The 21,842-nt window shown below is 42.1% G+C and overlaps 1 protein-coding gene across 1 annotated transcript in view; it reads right to left on the bottom strand.

Moving 5' to 3' along the window:
* CERS3 (ceramide synthase 3) overlaps window positions 1–20,186 on the bottom strand; it is a 39,457-nt gene extending 19,271 nt beyond the window's left edge. Inside the window, exons 1-8 of the mRNA XM_009957592.2 lie at window positions 20,158–20,186; window positions 11,094–11,276; window positions 9,371–9,488; window positions 7,191–7,309; window positions 2,950–3,007; window positions 1,998–2,048; window positions 722–814; window positions 321–449 (exon numbers count right to left, since the gene is read on the bottom strand). Of these exons, the coding sequence (XP_009955894.1) occupies window positions 321–449; window positions 722–814; window positions 1,998–2,048; window positions 2,950–3,007; window positions 7,191–7,309; window positions 9,371–9,488; window positions 11,094–11,276; window positions 20,158–20,186 (780 nt within the window). The remainder of the gene's footprint in view (window positions 1–320; window positions 450–721; window positions 815–1,997; window positions 2,049–2,949; window positions 3,008–7,190; window positions 7,310–9,370; window positions 9,489–11,093; window positions 11,277–20,157) is intronic.
* Window positions 20,187–21,842: the final 1,656 nt, after the last annotated feature.

The raw sequence follows: 21,842 nt of genomic DNA, 5'->3' as shown, positions 1-21,842 counted from the left end.
CAACTTGTCCTAATTTTAACAGTGAAACAACAATAACCCAGGGAGGCAACTGTATTTCCAGACCCTGTTCTGTACTGAAGAACTTCTGCTCTTTTCTCATAATTGATTCTGTAACAGATTATCAGTGTAAATTATGTAGAAGCTCTTTTTTATCTTACAGTCTATGACCCTATGAAGCCATGCCTCTGTGGGGATAGGAAGGGATCATACGAAACTTGGGGCAAAAAGATTAAAATATCATTGAACACAACGTGGGCAGCAACGAAAAAAAAAAAACCAAAACCCCCCAAACAAACAAACAAGATGCAGGGCAGGGTTACCTCGAGCCAGAAATCTGCAGTATCGTGCACAAACATCACCAGCGTCCCAAGACGCACGTAATTGCCACACCAAGAGCCGCTCATCAACCCGATGGCTGCCAAGTGATGAACGACATGAGCCAGAAAATCCTGTGAAGGAGAGAAGCAGCGAGGTAGAGCCAAGCAAGTACAGCCCGTGAGGGTGGCCGTGCGGATGAAGTGACAAGCAAAACCTGTCGCGCCCAGAGAGACGCCCTGGCAGCCAGGAGAGCGTGGATGTGTGCAGGTGCGCCAGGGACAGACCGATGCTGCCCTCATGTGGCTGCAGCAAATCCAGTGTCAGGACAGTGCTTTATAGAAACACTTTCCCCCCTCCCTCACAGAAACAGAGGTGCTAGCTACAAACAAGCATGACCACTTGCCTTCCTTTTGGTGTCAACCCCAAGTGTAAACAAGAGAGACCAGTAGAAACTAATCTCAGCCATGTAGTACCAGTACTGGGATGGCAGCAGCGTCTGTAATGAAGAAAAACACAGTTAGGTCTGAGAATATCAAAAAGCAAATGCCAAGTGAAATGACTTCTTTTTTCCCTTCCTCACTTCTTTTGCTCCTCTGCTGAGTCTTGCTTAAAAAATTAAACTAAACTAAATCCCTCTTCTGGGCTTCATTAAGAAGGATGTTCTGGGAGCCAAATATTTTAACCTTTACTCAGACCAAACTCAGTTTCTGCAGTTCCTTCCCCACCTCTGAATTTCAGCGTGCGTTTTTGGTATGTTTTTGTCAGAGCGCTACAGGCAGAGCGCTTCTGCATCTAATTACAAACTGCAAATTAAATTAAGCCCTTCATTTTGGTGAACAATTAACATTTTAAACATTCACACATCCCATGACTAAAGTGTCAGCTATTTATGCTAAAATCCTGTGCATCTGCTTAGGGCTAGATGCTGAGCTTGGCATCCATATGTTTCCCAGGTGTCAGAAAGTAGGCTTGGCTATCAGGTCGCACAAGTAAGAGAAGCTGGGAAAACTCAGCTGGATTCTTTTTATTCTTGGCCCCTGACTACAACAGGAATAAGGCGGCAGTGTGGTGGGTCACAGATTTATAAAAACAGGAGCAGAGGGCGCATAAGAACCTCTGGCAGGTGGGAAAGAAGGCAGTTTGCTTGGAGTCATGTGTTACGAGACTGTTAGTAAATATTTTAGGAAGAAAGGAGAGCCTCATGACCCTTGGGAACAACCAGAGTATGGAGCAGAGATCCCCAGAGCAGGGATTCACGTTATGCCAAACCAAATCAGTGCAGCCCTCGCTCCACGTGCACGACTAAGCAACAGGGCCCAACAGGCACACGGCACTCGAGCTGCTCGGCACCATCTTCTGCCTCGAGCTGTCGCCAGGCCTGGTGCGAGCTCAGGGGTCCTGCGCTGAAATTCGTAACACAGATGGCACCGACTGCGTGCAACTGGTAACCTGGGGCGGGTGGGAATAATAGTGGTCTGGCTGGAGGGCTGAGCTGCAGCACATGCAGATCACGAAGTCCGGCAACAGGCAGCAGGAGGTAGCAAAGAAGGGTAAAAGGGTTTGGTTCCACACCTCTCTAGGTGGTGCTTGTTGGGAGAAGAGCTTCTGTGGATTACCCTTTTCAATGGAGAAATACTTGGAATGCCTCCAGGCCAATGGCCCAATATCGAAAAGCTCACCTGAAAGGGATAGCCAACCCACGTCTGCCATATGTCGTAAAACCAAGGTTTCTGGGGAAGACAGATGATTCAGAGACCGATTAGCTGAACAACAATAAGTCGTCTTCACTGAAAATCTTCAATACTTAAAATTTCTCTAAGTGGAGAAGGCTGAGAAGCTCTATAGTCTTGATAACTGTCCTCCACCAATTTCTAAAAGGATCTTACATCTCAGATTTATTACATTGGTCCCAGCTTTTTGGCTACTTTTCAGGACACCTGAAACGTTCCAGTCGATCATTTCATCATCCAAAGCAGTGGGTGTGTGTTTTATTACTGCAATTACTCAAGATATGTTGCCACAGTGATTACGTTTTGCTGTGTTTACCAGCCACACACACCACTGGTTCCTGATGATAAACAGCGTTTGGTGAGAGGAGCCAGATGAATGTAGACACGCTGAGAACTGTTCTGCTGCTCAGGAGAAGCATTAATGACACCCCAGGCAGGGTTCACATAGTTAGAAGCAGCACTCTCTCTGTTATTCCCAACTTCTGACTCAGCAGCAACACCTCAATGAAAGAGCTGCAAAATACACTGTTGTGGTGACCCCCAAAAGTGCTGCCAGAAAAGGTTTATGGCCTCCTTTGAGAAAAACACGGCCATGTGATGCATTTGTAGGCGTTAACAAGGCATGTTGTAAAGCCATCCCTGTGACTTCTTAAAACTTGCCTTAAAAATATTGATTACTCATAAATTACTTTATCACAGAAGTTCAAAAGATAATTTAAAAATTAAGCAAAACCTCAGTGCATATTGCAGCTTATCATCTAGATTACATACATCAAAGATCTGAACCCACAGAACTGCCAAAACTAGTGAGTCTTTCAACAGGCTTTAAGAAGATCTAGAAATCAGTCCTTATTTTGTTAAAAATATAATAAGATTATCAATTCTTCAAAAAATAACTTACATCATACAGAAAGATAAGTCCAGCAACGGAGGATACAAGATAGAATGAAAATCGCCAACTGCAAAATTAAAATGAAAAAATAAGAACAAAGCATTATGGGGTTTTATAGATATTGTCCTGAGCCAGAATTACTGCAAATCGTTGTATATCACAGATGATCTTCACATAAACATGCCCTCATAGCCTACATTATGGGTTGTCACACATTAACTATATCTGAATTATTCATATTTAAATAATTAAGCTTTGATTAATTGCTAAAGAGGCAAACTATTTCACATTATCACAATACAGATATCTTGGTTGTGATTACAGCAGTAATTTTCCAGCCAGGCATGAGCTGACCAAGAGAACAGTCACAGCAAATGTAATGAATTCCCTAAAAATTAATGTTTGACAACACCAGCTTTTCTCACTGTATCAATCCCTCTAGAATATTCACACTGGATTAAGAACATCTCACAGTTCCCTGACTCCAGAAGGTCTTTCAGCCACGTGGCACATACTTTCCAGTCTGATCAAACACTGTGAACACTGCGAGCACCAACAGTGACTTGTTTTGATTGCTGGGTTAATTTCTTTTGATGTCTCTTAACACTGATTGTTGAAAATCAGGGAGCCCTGTGAAACTTTAACAACTACTGGATTAGTTTATGTCTTACTACAGAGGTCTGAATTAACTCAATCTTTGACTAGGTGTGCCAGCATTTAGCCTGATTTAAGCTTCTTGTGGCTTAAATGGACATCCATCAAGGCAGAGAAAACTTTCAGGTTTTCACCACTGATCTGTTAAGTCAGCAAAGGGAAAAAAGTTCTTGCATATCTTTGCAAACGATGTTGTTGCTTGTATATGTCAGAGCAGGATGTTGTGATTTGGAGCCAGCAATCAGTGTGGTAACAACTGGGGAGCCTGCGTAGGAGCTATTGTCCCTGGGACTGGGTGTGGCTGGAGACTCAGCCAGAGTGTTCCCACTCCCACCTCTACAGGTGATGGAAAACTTCTTCCTTTCCACTCTTCCCCTTGGCAGGAACATGCCTGACCTTTCCAAAAGCAGCTCTTCGAGATCAGCAGGAAAACACTGTGGGACTTCAGACGCTAAGAAAGGTTGTCATCACAGGGACAGGCACGTGGCCCCGGACCCGGTGAGAACATTTTATAGAACAAGAGAGGGCCACAAAATCAGGGGGCTGGAATACCTCTCCTATAAGGACAGGCTGAGAGTTTGGTTGTTCAGCCTGGAGAAGAAAAGGCTCCTCATTGTGGCCTTCCAGTACTTAAAGGGGGCCTATAAGAAAGGGGCAATCTTTTCAGCAGGCCTGTTGTGATAGGACAAGGAGTAGCAGTTTTAACCTAAAAGAGGGTAGATTCAGACTAGATAGAAGGAATTTTTTACACTGAGGGTGGTGAAACTCTGGCACAGGCGGCCCAGGGAGGTGGTGGAAGCCTCATCCCTGGAAACATCCAAGGTCAGGTTGGACGGGGCTCTGAGCAACCTGATCTGGCTAGAGATGTCCCTGCTCGCTGCAGGGGGTTGGACTAGATGGCTTTGAAAGGTCCCTACCAGCCCAAACCATTCTGTGACTCTAAGAGATATCCCCAAGGAGAGCAGCAAGTAGTCTCCCAGAAAACCTAAATTTGCTAAAAAGGAGGAGAGAGCACCTCAAGAAGAACATTGCACTAATGGATTGAGAGGTACGAAAATGAGATTGTGGTCTTTGGCAAACATTAATGAAGTGCAACATGAAAGAAGATGATAAGAACCTGTTTGGTAAAAGCAGCCCCTCCTCTCTGAGCCCTACATTACCTGGAGGCTGATATCCCAGGTGAAAGAATGAGATGTTCCAAGCCTGAGCCAGCATTTTACAAGAAAAACAAACAAACAAAAGATGAGGACGGGGAATGGCGGAGACTAGACAAGATAGTATGTCTCACACCTGCAGAAGAAGTCAAGAAAACAGTTATAAAATTGCCACTTGATACAGTGGTAATAAACAATTGTTTTACTTTTCAGCTTTAAAGCATCTTCCCTCAGGTGATTTGACACTTCAGAGCACCCACTGAGCAGACAGAAAAATTCAAAAAGGCACATGGTGGGAATTAGGAGAGCAAATGCAAGGGGATAGAGGAACCTACAAGTAATAGCTGGCTCAGAGTTAACCAAGAGATGCTAGGAAAAACACCACCATGGCATGACACAGACTTTACACGGGCCTGATTATGCTCTCATGCCTCTATTTCAAGCGAGGGAGGTGTGAGTAGTCCAGTGGATATAGCAGGACCGATTCTGGGTCGATTCTAAAGCATAAGTGGTTTTTCTGAATCAGATCCAAAGCACAGAGCACCTAACAAGACCGTGCCATTAGTCCCCAGCCCTGCAAATATATATTGAACACGCTTGGCAGCAAACACACACAGTGCTTCAGATGAACTCATTATACGTGCAAGACTGCCAGAGCACTACCTCATTTTGCATTTAGCCAAGCTTCTTTATGAATCTGGTGAACAAAATCTGAAGTAAAACTCATCCAAATTCACCAAATTTTACCCAAGTGTCTTTTTAAGCTCTGAACCTGGCCACCAGGGAGAGGACTGAACAACAGCTATGCAAAAGGATTTTCTGATTTAACGTCAGGAATTTTTTCTCTTGAACTGAGTCTAACAAAACAGAATTTAGTAGGTGAAGTTAAAGGCTGGTAAGTCTTTTAAGGCAGGGAAGGTTGCATGCAAAGGGCTTTCCAAACCCCAGTGTTGCTTAACTGGGAGCACTAATAGCTTAAGTATGGTTTAGATCTGGCTCATCAGATTTTTCCTTGTGATTCAGAAAAATGATCCTGGAGATTGCAGGCTTTCAAAAATTTCATAACACTGACTACTAGCATGGAATAACTCTGTTCCTCATTTGTTGCCTTGAGACTTGTATCCAATTAAATTCACTGACAAAGAGCAGAGTAAGGTTCACAAAATTGCACAAGAGAAACCTGTTTCCTTCATTCTCACTCAAGCTGCCAAGTAAGTTTTAATTTCAGTCTTTGGCTGTGTATTACTAGAGATACGCATCCATGGCAGGCAGGCCTTATCAAGAGCAGGAAATCTTACTGTCGCTTGTAAAACAAAGTTAACTGATCCACAAAACAACGGCAGAAATAAACCAGTGATGTCAGTTTGCCAGCAGAGTTTACTCAACTCAGTTAGGCTTCAGAGAGAAGCATCTGTGTTTATCAACTGGATTTATGCCCAACAGAGGACATCATCAAATCATTATCATATTGATTCACAACGAAAATAATCTTCATAAAGTACTCAACTTTGAGCCTTGTACTTGCAGTTTTAACCCTCATTTCTTAAGCTAATCTACACTAAAAAGAGTAGTTTATATATAATATATAAATATTACAATCGTGTAAATTTTTGCCAACATAATTACGCTAGTAAAAAGCCAAATACACAGGACGTTAGGAAAGTGTTTTACACTGGTACAGTTAATTTGAGTATCCAAAAGGGATGAGCAATGTAAGTAAAGCTGTGCCCCCTTGGGGATGTGCAATTTGTATGGGATTTTGCATAGCAGTGGAACAGTTAAACAGCAAACTGTTTCGGTATGGGGAAGTTCTCACACATTTGTGAAAAATCACTCTTGAATACTTTTCCAGTTTTCAATCATATGCAGGAGGTTTTGAGACTTTTTACATATTCATTATTGTCACTCAAAATTGCTCAATGGCCCACTGTCATCCATGTATTTGAGCTCGTGTTTTGCACAGTACCCCATGTTCAAACTGTGACAGCTATCATTTAGTTAGGATGCCGTGATTCCTGCTCTTGAACTGACTTCTGTACACATAATAGCATCCCAAAATGACAGCATGGGTACATATATAAACAATAGTGAGTAAGCATTTTTGTTCCCCTATGTTTACCGGCAGACAGAAAAACATCTTCCTATTCTCTGCATGTTTTCCATCAAGTGCTATGTACAGGAGCCTACAAATAAGTCCATCATTTCACAATGAAGAAAACTGTAAAATATTGTTAGGATTTTTTTTCAGGAGAAACTGTTAACCTAATCATTTAAAGTCACACCATTTAGAGAAAAGCTACTAGATCCTTTCAGTTTGTCTGCGTGTGCACAGACCCAGCTTTCTGGAAATGAGTCCCCCTTAAAAGGCACCCAAGGACCTCAATCATTTTTTTTTTCAAAACAGTAAAACCCATATTAATCAAAAGCATTGTCTTTTCTTACAAAGCTTCCTGGAATTTCCGAAGCACTGTTGGGATCTCGAGGTTTCGCCGTCTCCTAAACCACTTTTCCACCATACGGACGGTACAGTTGCACTTTTTGGCAAGGCCTTGAATATCTGACTGCAAAAAATGGAATAGCATTAGCAACAAGATGCACAGCAATGTCACTTCCATTCATTCTGCAGTTCACAGATCAGCTTCCTGATGTTGTAAGGTCCAATTACTAATATTTACTATCTATGGGGGTTTGCCTTGCAGGCTTCCTGGTTTAATTTTTGAGTGACACTCACAGAAACCCTGGATTTTTGAGACACTAATTTATATAAATAAAGCAGGCATGAACTGTACAGATCCACAAACTTTGCTGTTGTCTTTCTAGTGGCTTCTGATAAGTTTCAAAGGTGCAACTTCTACTGCTAAGCAAGGTGTTGGGCTGGTGGGAGAGCTGCCACGTATCAACACATGTGGATATTGTATCTCATATCTCACCTAATTATAATTATTAAATTACATTTAAATGAGTCTCACAGATGAGAGGCGAGCTGGGAATTAACATGATCTGAGCTCTGTTCTCAAATCTAATATACTTCTGCGGTACAGGGCAAGCCAGTTAATCTTACTGAGCAAAACCCAGACTGCCTTTTGACACCTAAAAATAAACTAGGACCAGAGCACGGCCTAGAAACACGTCTAGCCATTCAAGTGCCACAGCCAGGTGGGTCAGCTTTACGTGAGCTCTGAAGACGAAGCGGCTCTGCCGTGCAGCCAGCATGTGCTACGCACGAGGCATTGTGACTCTTGCCCTCCTGGATGCTCAGTGCCCCACGTGCAGCACCCTGTAGGCTTCCTCCCTCTCCTCCAGCAGCCTGTAGCTTCTTCCCTCTCCTCCATCCCGAAGTGTGGAAGGTGTGGGCTGACCTCCCCTGGGGCTGCTGCAGGAGCAGAGGAAGGCTTGGACTCATCCCTGGGGAAGCTCTTTCCCGGGAAGGCTAGTATGCAAATACTGGGTGGCAACCGGGCTGCCTCCACCAAGGGGAGTCCAGTTTAGTTAGTCACCTACCCTCAGGGAAAGCCCTGGTATGTGACCACAGGCACCTCAGGTGCCGGGAAGGACAGGAGCGCCAACAGCCTCTGTGTCCAGCCCATCCTTCTGGCTGGGGAGCTCTCTACTTGTCACACAAGAATAATGACTCTGTTTCGACAGACAATGGAGCCTCGGTGCCCTCAATCGCCAGCCAGGCCTCCGCATGCTTTCTCAGGCACACTGGTCCCCAAGCTGGACACCTAAAGGAGGCAGCCTGAATCCTTCCCATGTGCTGAGCAGCAAAAAAATTGCTGTGCTTCTTTTCTGAGACTAATCCTCAAACTGCACTTGTGGAGAAGGAAGGTGTGAAACAGAGAGATCAAGGTATTCACCCAGATAGAGAAGAACTCATATGTGAACACGAATACATCTATTCCTGATGATATCAGGCAAAGGAAACAGTAAGAGAATAGCAGAGTTAGGGACAGAAAGCAAAGTTCCACATATCAGCGATTATCAATATCCCTCATTAATAGAAAGCACATATTTCTTTTCAAAAACAGCGTAGGAACACTGCAATTGTTTAGTAAGTGAACTTTCTGAGGTTGCATTCACAGCAAAGTACCTGTTTCCCATCAACAATCAAGTTGCCCCATTTTTTGAGACTGTAAACATTGGCTATTTTTTTTTTCTTGTTCAATTTTAAGAACAAACAGCAAGGTAACAGAAAGATTGCTTTTCTTTCTCACATAAGCCAGGATTAAGTATGCAGCAACGTAAAGGATCAAAAGACTTCCGTGCCAGCGTTCCAATATTATTGCTTGCAATAAATACGATACCACTTTCCAACAACAGATGTCAGCTGATGTTTTCTCCAGGCAGAATGAGTTAAAGATGGAACACTGATCTTCACTGCAAATATTATTAACAGTCTAACCTAGAAAGGCATGCCAGAAAATTAAACATCTTAAACATATTTTCTGTTTTGGATGCCGTATACCCTTGTCAGCAGAACAGCAACAAAAACCCAAATAAATTAAGTCATCTGTCAATCAGCTGGAACTCATTCCATGATGTCATTGCTGATAGCTGATTGAAACAGTAAGATCTGGGATTTTCCAAAACCAAAACTAGTTTAAAAGAATGAGAATCCTTACTTGGGATGGATGTTTTGAGCACTCCCGGAAATAACTCTCTAAAACAGGATTAGGCTGTGGCTTCACACGTCTTACATTCTTTATACCTAAGGCTTTTGCTAGAGGTATAGCAACATATCTGAAAAGACATACCATGAAAAACTTTAAAAATACAACACAGTTACAAGACCTTAGCTAGCCTCATGCCAGGATACGAAGAAAATAAATCTGAAGCAATTTAATCTGCCATAGGATATGACAGCGTACCGTGGGAGAAAGGAACCTCCCTCTAGCTAATCCCAAGAGAGAACTATGGCGCATTAGCAGTTACGCAAAATAGCAGACCCAAGGACTCGAGTTTGTGGTGGTGAAATGCTATAAAACTAAAGGGAAGATCCTGATTTTTTCTGTGTCCTTGGGTTTTTCAGAGGCATATTGGAGGTAAGCAGCAGTTAAGGGCGAGTGACACAAGAACTGATGCTCCGTGTGAGCTGAAAGATCACCACTGGGACACCTTCTCTTAGTGGCAGATAGTCACTTAGCACATTGCTCCACCAGGCTACCACTGCCCAAGACACCGGGTCTGGCTCGTGGCCTCTAGCTTGTGGCACACAGCAACTCCCCCAGAGACCAAAGGCTTCTCTTCCTCTTCCACTTCCCAGACAAACTGCTGCAGAGCATGCCAAACGCTTTGCTCTTCTACTTGGGCAGGCTTTTCTGAAAAAGGCCCCCTCGCTCCTGCTGATATCAGCAATTGGTTCCTTATTACTCATAGCAGCGGTCAGTTTTCCTCATTCATGGGCAGATTCACTGCAGGCCAGATGTGTGGGCTAATTATTCACACGAGCAATTTCCAATAGCAGCGCAGTGAGACACAGTTGGGCAAGCATTTACTCAGGAGACACTGTGAATGGTTATAAACATATGATCCAAATTACTTTTGATCTCTAACATGAATGATCTTATCTGGTTCTGTTTTAAGTCTCTCCAACTTAAGACATTCCAAATTTCCTCATTCTATCCTGAAATAATTATAACAACCTACTAATCACATTCTTTAAAGGAAGAAAACCTAAAAAAGAAAGTCAAGCAAAAAAAGGCACAAATGAGTCAAAGCACTGCAAATCTTAATATATTTGCAGCTTTCTTCCATGGAGCCAACCTCTGCCTGTCCCATATGATTCCAGCTGCAGAGGCAAGCCATCTTTCAGTGCCAAAGTGAGAAAAAAACAGAATCAGCCTTACTAGATCTGCATAAAATGTTCACGTGAAACTTTGAGATCCCCCCAGTCTGCCTAGTTTTGCTACAGCTAGCCACCTGGGACCTATCAGCCTCGCACAAATGTTCTGGTGGAGGACCAAACAAAAGGAGAGGTTTGGTTTGGAGGACAAACACCTCTACCCTTCCACCAAAGGAGAAAAAGGAAGAGGAAATCCAAATGGTTTTGCATTAATTGTCTCTCCGGAAAAGGAGATCATTAGAATTATCCAAACACTGTTCTAGAAGAGCTGGATGGAAATATTTTCTTTCTAGATTGGACCACAGCCGCATATTCCTCATACTGAAAGTATTTCCCAACTTTTTACCTGCCATATTATCTGTACTAGATCTTTCTAGAAAGCCACCAACTAATCCTCTTTCATAAAAACATAAGAACATTGACCTAAAGATATCTTAATTTTCAAAATTTTTTACCATTAATGAAGATTAACGTTGGCATAAAATTGAGTTTCTGTTTCTTACCTTTCACTGAAGAATCGGATAATCAGCAATACAAAAGCATACGGTATTGTGGCGTATAACTGATGTGGTTTTGGAAAGACAAGTCCATCCCGGTCTACAAAATGTGCCCATGTGACATTGATAGGCATCCAGATATTCTCCCACCAGAACCAGCTGTTGAGCGTCTTTAATATGTGCGCCATACTGAGCAAATAAAGAGATAATTAAAAATTATTCCTGACATATTAATGCACGAAATAAAACACATTGAACCTTGTTGTGTACAACAGTGGTTCCCAGCTGGCAGGATGTTTCCTAAAGAGAAGATACAAGCAGCAGATGAAGCTCAGGTCCTACAAGAACAAGCTGTCCTGGCCTGCATGGGTTGCACTGGTATTGTGGGTCCAACAGGAGGCACCTACAGAGAGCCTGCAGACACCGTAGAGATGCTCGGGCATCCACAGGCTCAATCAACAGCAAACAGACCTAGCCAGTGAAGTCAGGTTTCTCAGGAAAAGAAAGGAGGGGGGGGGGGAAAAAAAAAAAAAAAAGAAAAAAGAAAAATCAGTTGCAGGAAGTTGAAAACCGCTCAGTTTAGAGCATGCAGGTGGGAGTATGATCCAGCAGAAGATAAAATAATAGAGCTAAATTTTGAGCCGGCGTTAACCAACACAGGGGCTTTGAAATCTGCAGCGGGGTGTTCTGCTGTCTCATTCCAGTCATTCACCCACTGGTCAAATCTTTTGCAATAATCATTTATTATCTACCATAGCAATACACAAAAGATTCTAAAGAGAATTGATCTTCCCTAGGCTGCCGTTGTAATTTAAATATAAGCGGGTGGTAGAGGGGAAAAGAAATGAGAAAGTCCATGGGGTGACTCAGTTCCGTAATAATGAAGACATTTTGCTATTATAATACCACTACAGTGAAGACAGGCAGCTGGTTAACGTGCTAATGGCAATACACACCTTGATCCTGATTTTGCAAACCCCTGTTGACAGGACCAAGTATAAAAACCAACAGTGCACAGCAAGCTCTTGGGGGGAATTGCAGGAAATACTATGATTTAACCATGACCAAATCCTAGATCAGAATAAAGTGTCTCAAATCAGTTCCTGAAGGAAAAAAACAAAAATTCACTTAAACCAAAACATTTCATTCTTGTAAAGGTCTCATTTTTAACCTTTGCATTCTGCATTACATGTTTAGAAATTTCCGTTATCCCTCATTTAGTTTTAAGGACTTTACAGTACAAACACATTATATATCCTATAAAAATACTGTGAATTTCAATAAAAATAGAAATTACTATAATGTTTTCCATAAGGCTGAAATCAGTAATTTTTCTATAATTTCTAGGAGTAATAAATTTATATAACATTTCCCATATGAAATTTCCTGTAAACCAGAAACAATACGAGGAAATAACTGATTTCACTGAACCATAGTTCTGAGGAAGAAACAGTTGATCTGGGAGAACTTCAACCAAGTCTCCTCACACCATTAGATGTCCCATCGGAAGATGTCACCGCGATGCGTAAGATCAAGCGAGAAGATCAAAATCGCGCCGAGGACAGACAGTAGTTCAGGCCCTTCCATGTTCCTTCATGTCTGAGGGGCCACAGGACTTAGTTTTGCCTGCAGCCACACAGAGCTCCCAGCCGTGCTGGCTCAGGACACCACGCACAGAGCACTCACGCCGGCTATCCCGGCTCGGGCACGGCTGGCTCTGGAGCCCACTTCAACCAACACCTAACCGAACAATCGTGGTGATCCCCGCCGGGCTGTTTGCCCTAAGCTGAAGCCTTACAGGTTTGTGAAACAGCGACTTGTATCCATCAACCAGAGGTGGTTAACAGGCGCTGTGAATGAATTTACTGGCCGAGCACAGTAGTCTCTATTGAAATATTAATAACCCAGCCATTTAATCTTTTTAAATGCCGAATTGGGACAGTAAAACCCTACCGAATTGATTGACTGTGTATAAGTAACGCAAAAATAAAGGAGGGATAAATCGAAATTGTTCCTGCACTAAGACTTTATATGCCAAGTTTCAGCCTGGAGCAATTTTTTACTGCTGAAACTCCTGGAAGTAGGGATTTATAATGGGGCTGCTAACAGACCCTTAAGTACAGCTAGCAGGCGCCATGATAATGAAGCAGGGCTTTGAAACATTATGTTTTAGGTCAGACAAAACCTGCAAACTGCCCTAGAAGACCAGGGGAAAGACTCATTACACAGTTCTGCTTCCTAATATATCTATATTTTTAAACCAGGCTGTGCATTGCAAACTATCACAAACTGTAATAAAAATAGGCCAGTCTATTATAACACAATGGAAAAAGCACTAACAGTTGGATTATGGCGAGAGGGGTTGTGACTGGATATGCACCCAAAACACTTAAACCCTAGAAAAACCCAGTAGTGCATATTTTCATATTGGATTCTTGGGATCTTGCTAATTCAGGTTTTCCTTCCACACATGGATGCCTTACTGTACGACCATCTTTTCAGGGCCTAAACTAGTCAATATATCTCTACTAAACTAAGTTCATAAGCACATGCTTAATCTTAAAATTTAAGGGAATTCTGGGATTTGGAGTCTGATCCAGAGTCCACAGATTTCAGAAGAAATCCTTCCTCACAAACACCAGAAAGACTCACAGTAAGGTGGGTTCTCTGAAACTCTTTCTTTTGTAACCCCCTGTATTTGTACCAGCTCTTGCCTGGCACGCAGGGGATTAGACCATCCTTGATCAATGTCACCCAAGTAATTCTTAGAAAACTATTGATGAGATTCCACATCTCTGCAGCCTATTCTTATGTTTCATTACCCTTAAATTTTATGTTCATCCTACATCCAACCTATGTTTTCCCTGCAGCATGTCAGGCCATTTCCTGGGCAATCTTGGAGATTTCCATCTTCATAATAGCAGCTGTTTAAGTAGTTGGGCTGTTTTCCAGTCTCCCTCCAGCTTCAGTTATCACCACAAGGTGCCTGGAGCACCCAGAAGGTGAAGTCCTTCCAAACAGACCCGGGCAGCAGAGACCTGAGCATTTTACAGTTTCTCTTTCTGCCCTCTTGTCTCAAACGGCTGACAGCTGTGACTGTGTGATTAAGTAGTTTTATCCCTCCTTAAATCATGGAGATCCTGAAACACACAGGAACTCCATAAATACTATTTTGTTACATACATCATATACAAGCAAGGTTCTCTTCCCCGGTACTACAAACAAGGTGTGGCCCTTTCAGCTCGCTGAGAAACGTCTCATGAAACCCACAAGTACTTTGTACATTCTTCTGTATGAAAAGGAAGCTGACACCTGACAGAAGTCTCCACCTCAGGAAGCACCACTCAAGGCAAATTAACCAGGAATAGCTCAGCACTAGCTTTATCATCTCCTTTTCCACAAACACACACTTGCTACTTCCTAGAAACCTTGATTAAAATTAGTATTGGAACTCAATTACACTTTTAAAGATGAACCCATCTATTATCCCATCCCCTCTGCCAAAAAGATTCTTTCAATGCTCCCCCAGCATCACCGATACAAATAATCCAGCTCTATGGTTTAATCACCACATCTACAGCAACCACTGTCCCAAATGCTAATCCTTGTGATCAGCTTTCTCCACATTAGGACTTGACTGCTTCATTCTAAATTATTTACTTTTAATCTTTCTGGCCCTAAATCATGGATGTGTAAATTGTGAAAGAGGCCAGAGGATGGAGAAAAGGAGACAAAGAGCACGCAGGTCATTTGTCTCTAGCAAGCTTTGCCTGTTAGAAAAACCATAGCTCCTGTTTGCTAACCTCTCCTCCGACTACCAGCTGCCTGGGACAATTGTGGCAGAGTGACTTCTCAGAATCCTTCATCCCACATCTGTGTCAGTTCACCAGGCAGAGACTGAATGGCCAGAGAGCAAACTCTGCTTTCAGACCACGTCAGGTTAAAGGCACTTTGCCGGTGCCATAGGAGAGAAAGTTTTCCCATTATTGTTTACATGCTACTTGTTCTGGAAAAAAGGTTTTGTCCCCAGAAGGTCTATTGTTCTGACATATTACATGTAGACCAACCTCGAGCACTTGCATATATTTTAAATGATGCCTATAGTGTTCAGTTTTGGTTTTAACCCAAAGATTTTTGACAGCTTTCCAAATCCTAACAGGTTAGGAAGGCCAATAACCCTTTGGCCATGCAATCTTACAACGACGACACCTCTTCCAAGTGCCCACAGTGTGAGAGGGAAAGGGAAGGCATCCACCACAGGTCCTCTTGTGGAAGGGACTAATGAATAGCAGAAGTCTTTCAGCTGTCCCTTCTGCCACCCAGAGCCTGTGAGCAGTGATGGTGAGGTAGATGGACATTTCCTCACACAGTGCCTGAAATCTCGGTGGGAAACGAAAGAACCAGGTTTTTTATCACTGGGGTGAGTGGAGTGTGTTTTGCAACGGGCTCATTTTACGCAGCTGAGAAATTTTCACCTCTGAGAGGTGCTATGACTGCAGTCCTTGGGGCCTAGGTTCATTTCCCTAGTACATCAGTGTAAAATTAGAGGACACCTACTTTTGTCAGGAGCTCGTTACCACACAAAGGCATGTGTTCCACTACAACCACGAGTGGTGGCAACCAGCTCCAGCGCTGGGATCGGGCTGTAGACGCTGCATTTCAAAGGCAGCTGATCTTTTTAGTTTGTATAAACTGTCACACGTTGTTATTCTTCCCTCACGCACACTGCTTCCAAAGAACAGGCAGTGGACGCAAAGGCCCAGCTTGTCCTGATTTAGGACCAGCTCTCAGAAGAAACTTGAAAGCCTGCCGAGCCTGAACCTCCTACTGCTAAGAGTGCTGAGCTCAGAGATTTTTCTTCCTTACAACTGATAACAGCACCAAGCAATCAGCAAGATGTGTTGAGTGAAAAATGACAACAGCTGATTGACCCATATTCAGCCCAACCCAGGGTGGAAAAAAAACCTGCTGCTTCGCAGTTTCCTATCCGTACACTGGCACCACTGGTATTATTTTCATTGACAAAACTGGAATTGTTGCCCTTGCTCTAGAAAGACCTACTAGTCAGTGTAACAATAAAATAAAGATACTTTAGGAAACTGGAAATTTCCCCTGCATCTTGAAAATTAAATACTCCAGATAAAGGAATCTAATCACCTCCTTGCTAAGGAAGGCTCTCCTCTGTAGCCTAATCTAGTTTTAAATGGGCTAGTACAAAACAGGAAAATCAGGAATGATCACTTCAAGAACCGCATCCTTTATAATTAAAGAAAAGCCTACACACTTGGGAAGTACCAATGTGGAGTTTGTCTCAAAGCTCTGTTCCTTGGATCCTTGATATATTCAATTAAAAAAAAATAAAACCTCATATTTTTAATGCTGTTAAGCCAAAAAGGGCAAATTTTGGTTTGACAAAAGCTATGTGGCTACATTTCGAAAAACAAACTCAGGAGCTGCTTTGAAGTGGAATTTCTGGCTGCTGCAGTCTGGGGAATTAATAAAAAGAAACAGAGCCAAAGCTTTGATTGTGTTTTCCACACAAAAGCTCTGGCTTGCAAAAACTGCATTTCCAAAACCAGAACTAAGAGAAGGCGATATCCAGGTTGGAAGGATGCGTCAGGACGATTTCCTATCCTTACTTACTGACTAAATTAGAAAACCCAATGGTTCACTAACACGAACATGCAAGTGAAAGACGCCTTAATTTCTCTAAGCATCTTACTAGACTACTCAGTGTGACTTCAGGGGCGTAACAGGGAAAGAATGACACCAGTAAGAAGCAAGAATAACATAATCCTCCTATTTCTCTCATCATTTGATAGAACTGGTAAAGCTGGTGCAGTGACTGTTGGGGGGAAAAAAAAAAAATTTAAAAAAAAAAAATCAAGGCTCCCAGATATGAAGCGAGATAGCAAAGCTGTTCCGGGCTGTTAACCATCAACATTAAACCAAAGTGGTTTAAAAGAGTAAATGAAGATCAGATCCATCCTATCACAGGTTTTGGTTTTGACTAAGCAATATATGCAACAGTTACCACACAAGTTTCAGCAGCAGATTCGTGTTCTGCTAAAAATAGCTAGCACAGTGTTTAAAGAATCCCAACTGCACTCACCACTGTGAAACAGGTCAAAAAATATGGGACCTATGCTTTGTTGCTGACAGTTATGCCACCTTTTTCCTACTGAGAACAGCAGAGGCACTACCTAAGAGGTATCTTTTTAAAAAAGGCCCAATACTACAGAAAAGTGAGTTTTAATAACATCCAAAAAACCCCACATGTACAAACCCTAACTTGTTAATGGTATTCGTGCAAGTGTTGACAGCTGATATTGTGCCATACAGCCTTTCAAATGTACAACAGCTGCTTCATACATCTTCTGGACATACTCGCAGCTTGCAAGTTTGAGAAATCACAGGATGTGACACCAGATGAGCTTCTCCACTGATCATTTTTTATGCTAAAAAATTACTAGTCTCTAAGGCAGTAAGAGCAACCCTGACCTCCGCAGTTTTCTTCCACACACCACCATTCATTCAGGCATCAGCTGCTAGTTGTAGGCATCTGCCAGTTGGAGACATTGCTTGCTCCTGCTCCTTAGCACTGCTTTTTGCATTTGATCAAGCAGTGTTTCACGTCTGATTGGCATAAAAGGTTTGAACTACGGTTTGTGGGGGAAAGAATTGAAGGAAGGATAGTGGATTGGACACTACCATCTCTTTGCGTCGTGTCTTTTCTCATCTTGTTTTGTCCAAATGTGAAAACACGATTCCAGTTAAATTCCACGCAACCCGAGCCACAGCGTGAACGACACCTTGCCAAGCCTACACATACCACCAGCGGCAGCACAGAATAAAAGAGCTGTTGGACTTAGGGGTTGTGATGATGAAACCCTGAAATACTCCACACACATAAAACAGCTGAATTAAGATTGCTGTGAGACCTTTAACTTCAAATTTACTCCCCAGCTTGTACAAATCTCAACTGTAAACAGTTTAAGTGCCTAGTTATAGGGCAATTAGAGTATTTTACTTCTTTTACTATTCTATCACATTACCTCGTAACTTGGTTACTATATTCTAGCAAGCTAAAATAGCTCTTTGAATAAATCTCAATTAAGGTGGCAAGTGATTTTGTATTTTTCTCTGTTCTCTGGGGGACGGGGGGAGGGGAAGAGAACCAGACCTGTTTCAAATAATTCATTTTCTGTGTGAAGGTTACCATGCTCTCTCCACTTAAAGGTAAATCATTTTTGAGTCACTAAATTGGTTTTAGTTGATTGCAGGCAGCTCAGAGTGAAACACAGTTCTCACACTGTACAGTTACAGTGCAAACTATGTCTGCTTTTCAGCTTTAAAAATCCATAACATTGACAGAGTTGGATAAAGAGCTACGAAATAACTCAAATATCTTTGAGCAATAATTTTGAGGTCAAAATATAGTTCTTTTTTTTAAAAAAAAAAAAAGCCCTAGCCAAACCACAGATTCTTAATAGATGCTTAATTCATAAAAAGTTGGAACAGACCTAGAGGGACAACACCATTTGCTTCAAGAACTTGTTAGTAACACTTGTCAGAATGTACAGGAAAATCTTTTTAAGTATGACACTTTTCTTCAAATTATTGCTATTGGGGAAAGATGCAGAAACGATTATTTTTTTTTTTTGCAGCTTACCAAAATTTTATTTGAAATAAAGCCCTGAAGTCTAACTTAAAATACTAAGTTATATAATGGAGATTCTACCAGAGGTGTGAGCCTTCTTGGTCACTTATTTAAGATACGGGTCAAGGGCAGAGAAGAGCAGCATATGGGCACACAGCGGCCAGGATAAGCACGTTACTAGAAGTACAACAGTACCTCAAAACATGAAGACAGCAGACTAGTAAGGAACTAGAGAGAGGACCTGAGGGCGCAGAGGCAAAGGTGGTTGGCTTCTCCACCTGCACAGTGGATGACTCAAGGTTTTAAACCAGCCCTTGGGAGGTACAGAAAGGAACAGGGCTGGTGCATTTGCACTCTGAAATCAAACTGTCCTATTTGCAGCTTCCTGAAACAGGGTCCTCAGCTCTCACTGCACTTAGTGGCTCAAGCTTGTACACCGACTTGAATGGTCCCTGCACCACCCTGAAGCAACAACTAAACCAAGTGGAGTTCTGCTCCCCTGTTCCCGGTTCTCCTCCTGTAGGTTATATCCCCGCCTTTGCAGTTTCACCTGCCCAGACATTCTCCACCCACAGAGCCAATTAGAGGAGGAGCCAGAACGTAACTGGTATTTCATTATTTCAGCCACTGTTTGGAATCCTTTTCACGTCCTAACAAACGCAAAAGAGACTCTTCACGTAAACGTGTACCAGCATAGCCTCTTCATCAGCAGTGGCATCCCCGCTGAAGACTTGACCCAAGCCAGGAAGCTAGCTAAAAATAGGTATATGTTACAAAAAGTAAGAGGAAAAAAAATGAACGGGGTTCCTCCATCTGAATGTTACAGCATTACCATGAAAGAACTCTTTCTGGCAGCTTGTTGAAATTTATTATTTATAGAACTAGCTTCTTCCGATCTTCAACAGGTAAGTCTTATTAAGTACTCTGTTAAACTGAATTTCTTACAGAACATTTTTTTTCTTAGCATTTTACAAAACAAAAGTAGAACTAGCTTTTTCAAGCAACTTAAATTCAAGGTTTTGTTATGCAATCACATTTACATCGTTAGTTAACATTATTTTTCCTGTTAATAAATGTGCCTCCCTTCCAGTCCAGAAAGAAGTGCTCTTACAAGCACTTAATAAAAGAAGAAAAGCAAAACTACTACTGTAACCTGTATTAGTGTTCTCTAAATTAAAAAGCAGGTCTCATAGGTTGGAATACTTAGTGGCAACATATAAAGCCTCATTAACACCTGTTTCACTCTATCTGAAGACTACCATAGAAGTTACTCTAATTTTCCTATATAAAACAGACAATGTTAGAGACAAGCACATGCTAACAAGTCAGACTACATCTGACGTAGGGAGAGGAAAACAAAAAAAGAGAAACCAGAACAGGAAAAAAAAAAAATGAAAAAGAAATTCCTACCTTTCTGATGTTGCAGTCAAAGAGAACATGAGCACATTACCAGGGAAGAGGCATTACGCTCACTCCTTTGACAAAGGTAAACACGCCCCAGCTACAGAACTCCTTCAAATTCTTCAGAGACCCACCCAGCAAAGCTGCACTTCAAGATTTCTGACTGAAGGCAATCCTGATGTCATACGTATCTACTCGGTGAAACTCGGGAGTAGCAATGTGGAGTGCCTTCCTTTGTGCTTGTTTCAACACAGGAGATGAAGAAATGAAGTCACATGGTTTATTTTGTTGCACGATGAGAATTTGTCTCGACTTATATTGCACTATACAAGCATGGGAGGATGCTGCGCCTGCTGATTGCGCAGAAAAGGAAACGCCAAGTGCATCACTTCGCGCTGACATGTCTAAACATTGCGTTATTAGATGAAGTATGGGGTTTCATACAAAGTCAGAGAAAGGATTCTGCTCCGATTGACAAGTCTCAGGAATACTTCCAGCCTCAATCAACTAAATGCTTCACAGAAAGTGTCTCAGTTCCTTAGAAGATATAAAGTGGAATTTTTGAAATTCCTAAAGCAGAGGGAAACATACACTGTGTGTACATTCGGTTAGAGATACCATACAAACACGTAAATTGTACTTAACCCTATGCGATTTTTAATTTTATTTTTTAAATTCTATGACTAAGGAATAAGGCTAGAAGACATTCCCCAGCAGCTCTCCCCAGTTTCAAATAAAAAGTAACAGCCTTCAGAAGTGTTGGCACCTCTTAGCGTTCCGGTGGGCAGGACACCTTAATGTTGTTTGAAAGGAAGGAGAGAACCTGACAAGCCGGGAGCAGAGAACCTCTTATTAGCCCTTTCTTCCTGCTTGCAGTCAGCAAACAGCAACCCATGAAATAGGAACAGACATGTCAAAGCTGAACCCAAGTTTCACCTCGCCCAATATACAGTCTCTGAAGGAAGCTAATAGCAGATGGCTACGAAAGAGTAGAAGAATAGAATAAACACAAAATAGTAACTGGTGATGCCCCTAGCCTTCAGCAGTTTGGGGCTTGCAGCCTTCCTAAACCACAGACGATGTCTGTGTAAATAACACCGGAGACGTTCCCCTACCCCGACCTTAATTTCCACAACTACTTTTGCGTATGTTGAAACTTTCATCATAATCCATAAGACTGTAATAAAAGATGATGTGACCTCGGCAACATTTGGATCCTGTTCATTTATGTGCCTCCAGAGAAAAATCTGGTTTTGTTCATCTAGCTCTTTTTTTTTTTTTTTTAGGTATTATATTTTGCAGCTATTGCAAGTCTTCAGTCGTTTCATAAAACTGGGAGCAGTATTCAATAAACTGACGCACCAGAGAAATATTAAACACGAAAGATTATTTCAGAAAGATAGTATTATGGCTTTGCTGTTGCTTTAAATTATCTCCATACTTTCCCACATCTGAACCACTAGTATGAACCAAGCAGAACATTTAGGAACACTGCCAATTAGGAAAGCCTAGAGCAAGCTGATTCATATATCACTTGGCTAATACTGTGCCAGTAATGTAATAGGTAATTGGCAGAAACACCTCTTTCTTATGCCTCAGTCCATGATTTCTTCACTGTTACGCTAAATTGCAAAAACCACGTTTGTTTGACTGGAGCAAACGTGGGGCTGCGACAAATAAGCCAGGACAAAATG

Source organism: Leptosomus discolor, chromosome 11 (assembly GCF_034619465.1).
Source record: "Leptosomus discolor isolate bLepDis1 chromosome 11, bLepDis1.hap2, whole genome shotgun sequence".
In the NCBI taxonomy this organism is placed as follows: Eukaryota; Metazoa; Chordata; class Aves; order Leptosomiformes; family Leptosomidae; genus Leptosomus; species Leptosomus discolor.
Note: the sequence above shows the minus strand (reverse complement) of the source record. Positions and strands in the feature narration are given on the sequence as shown.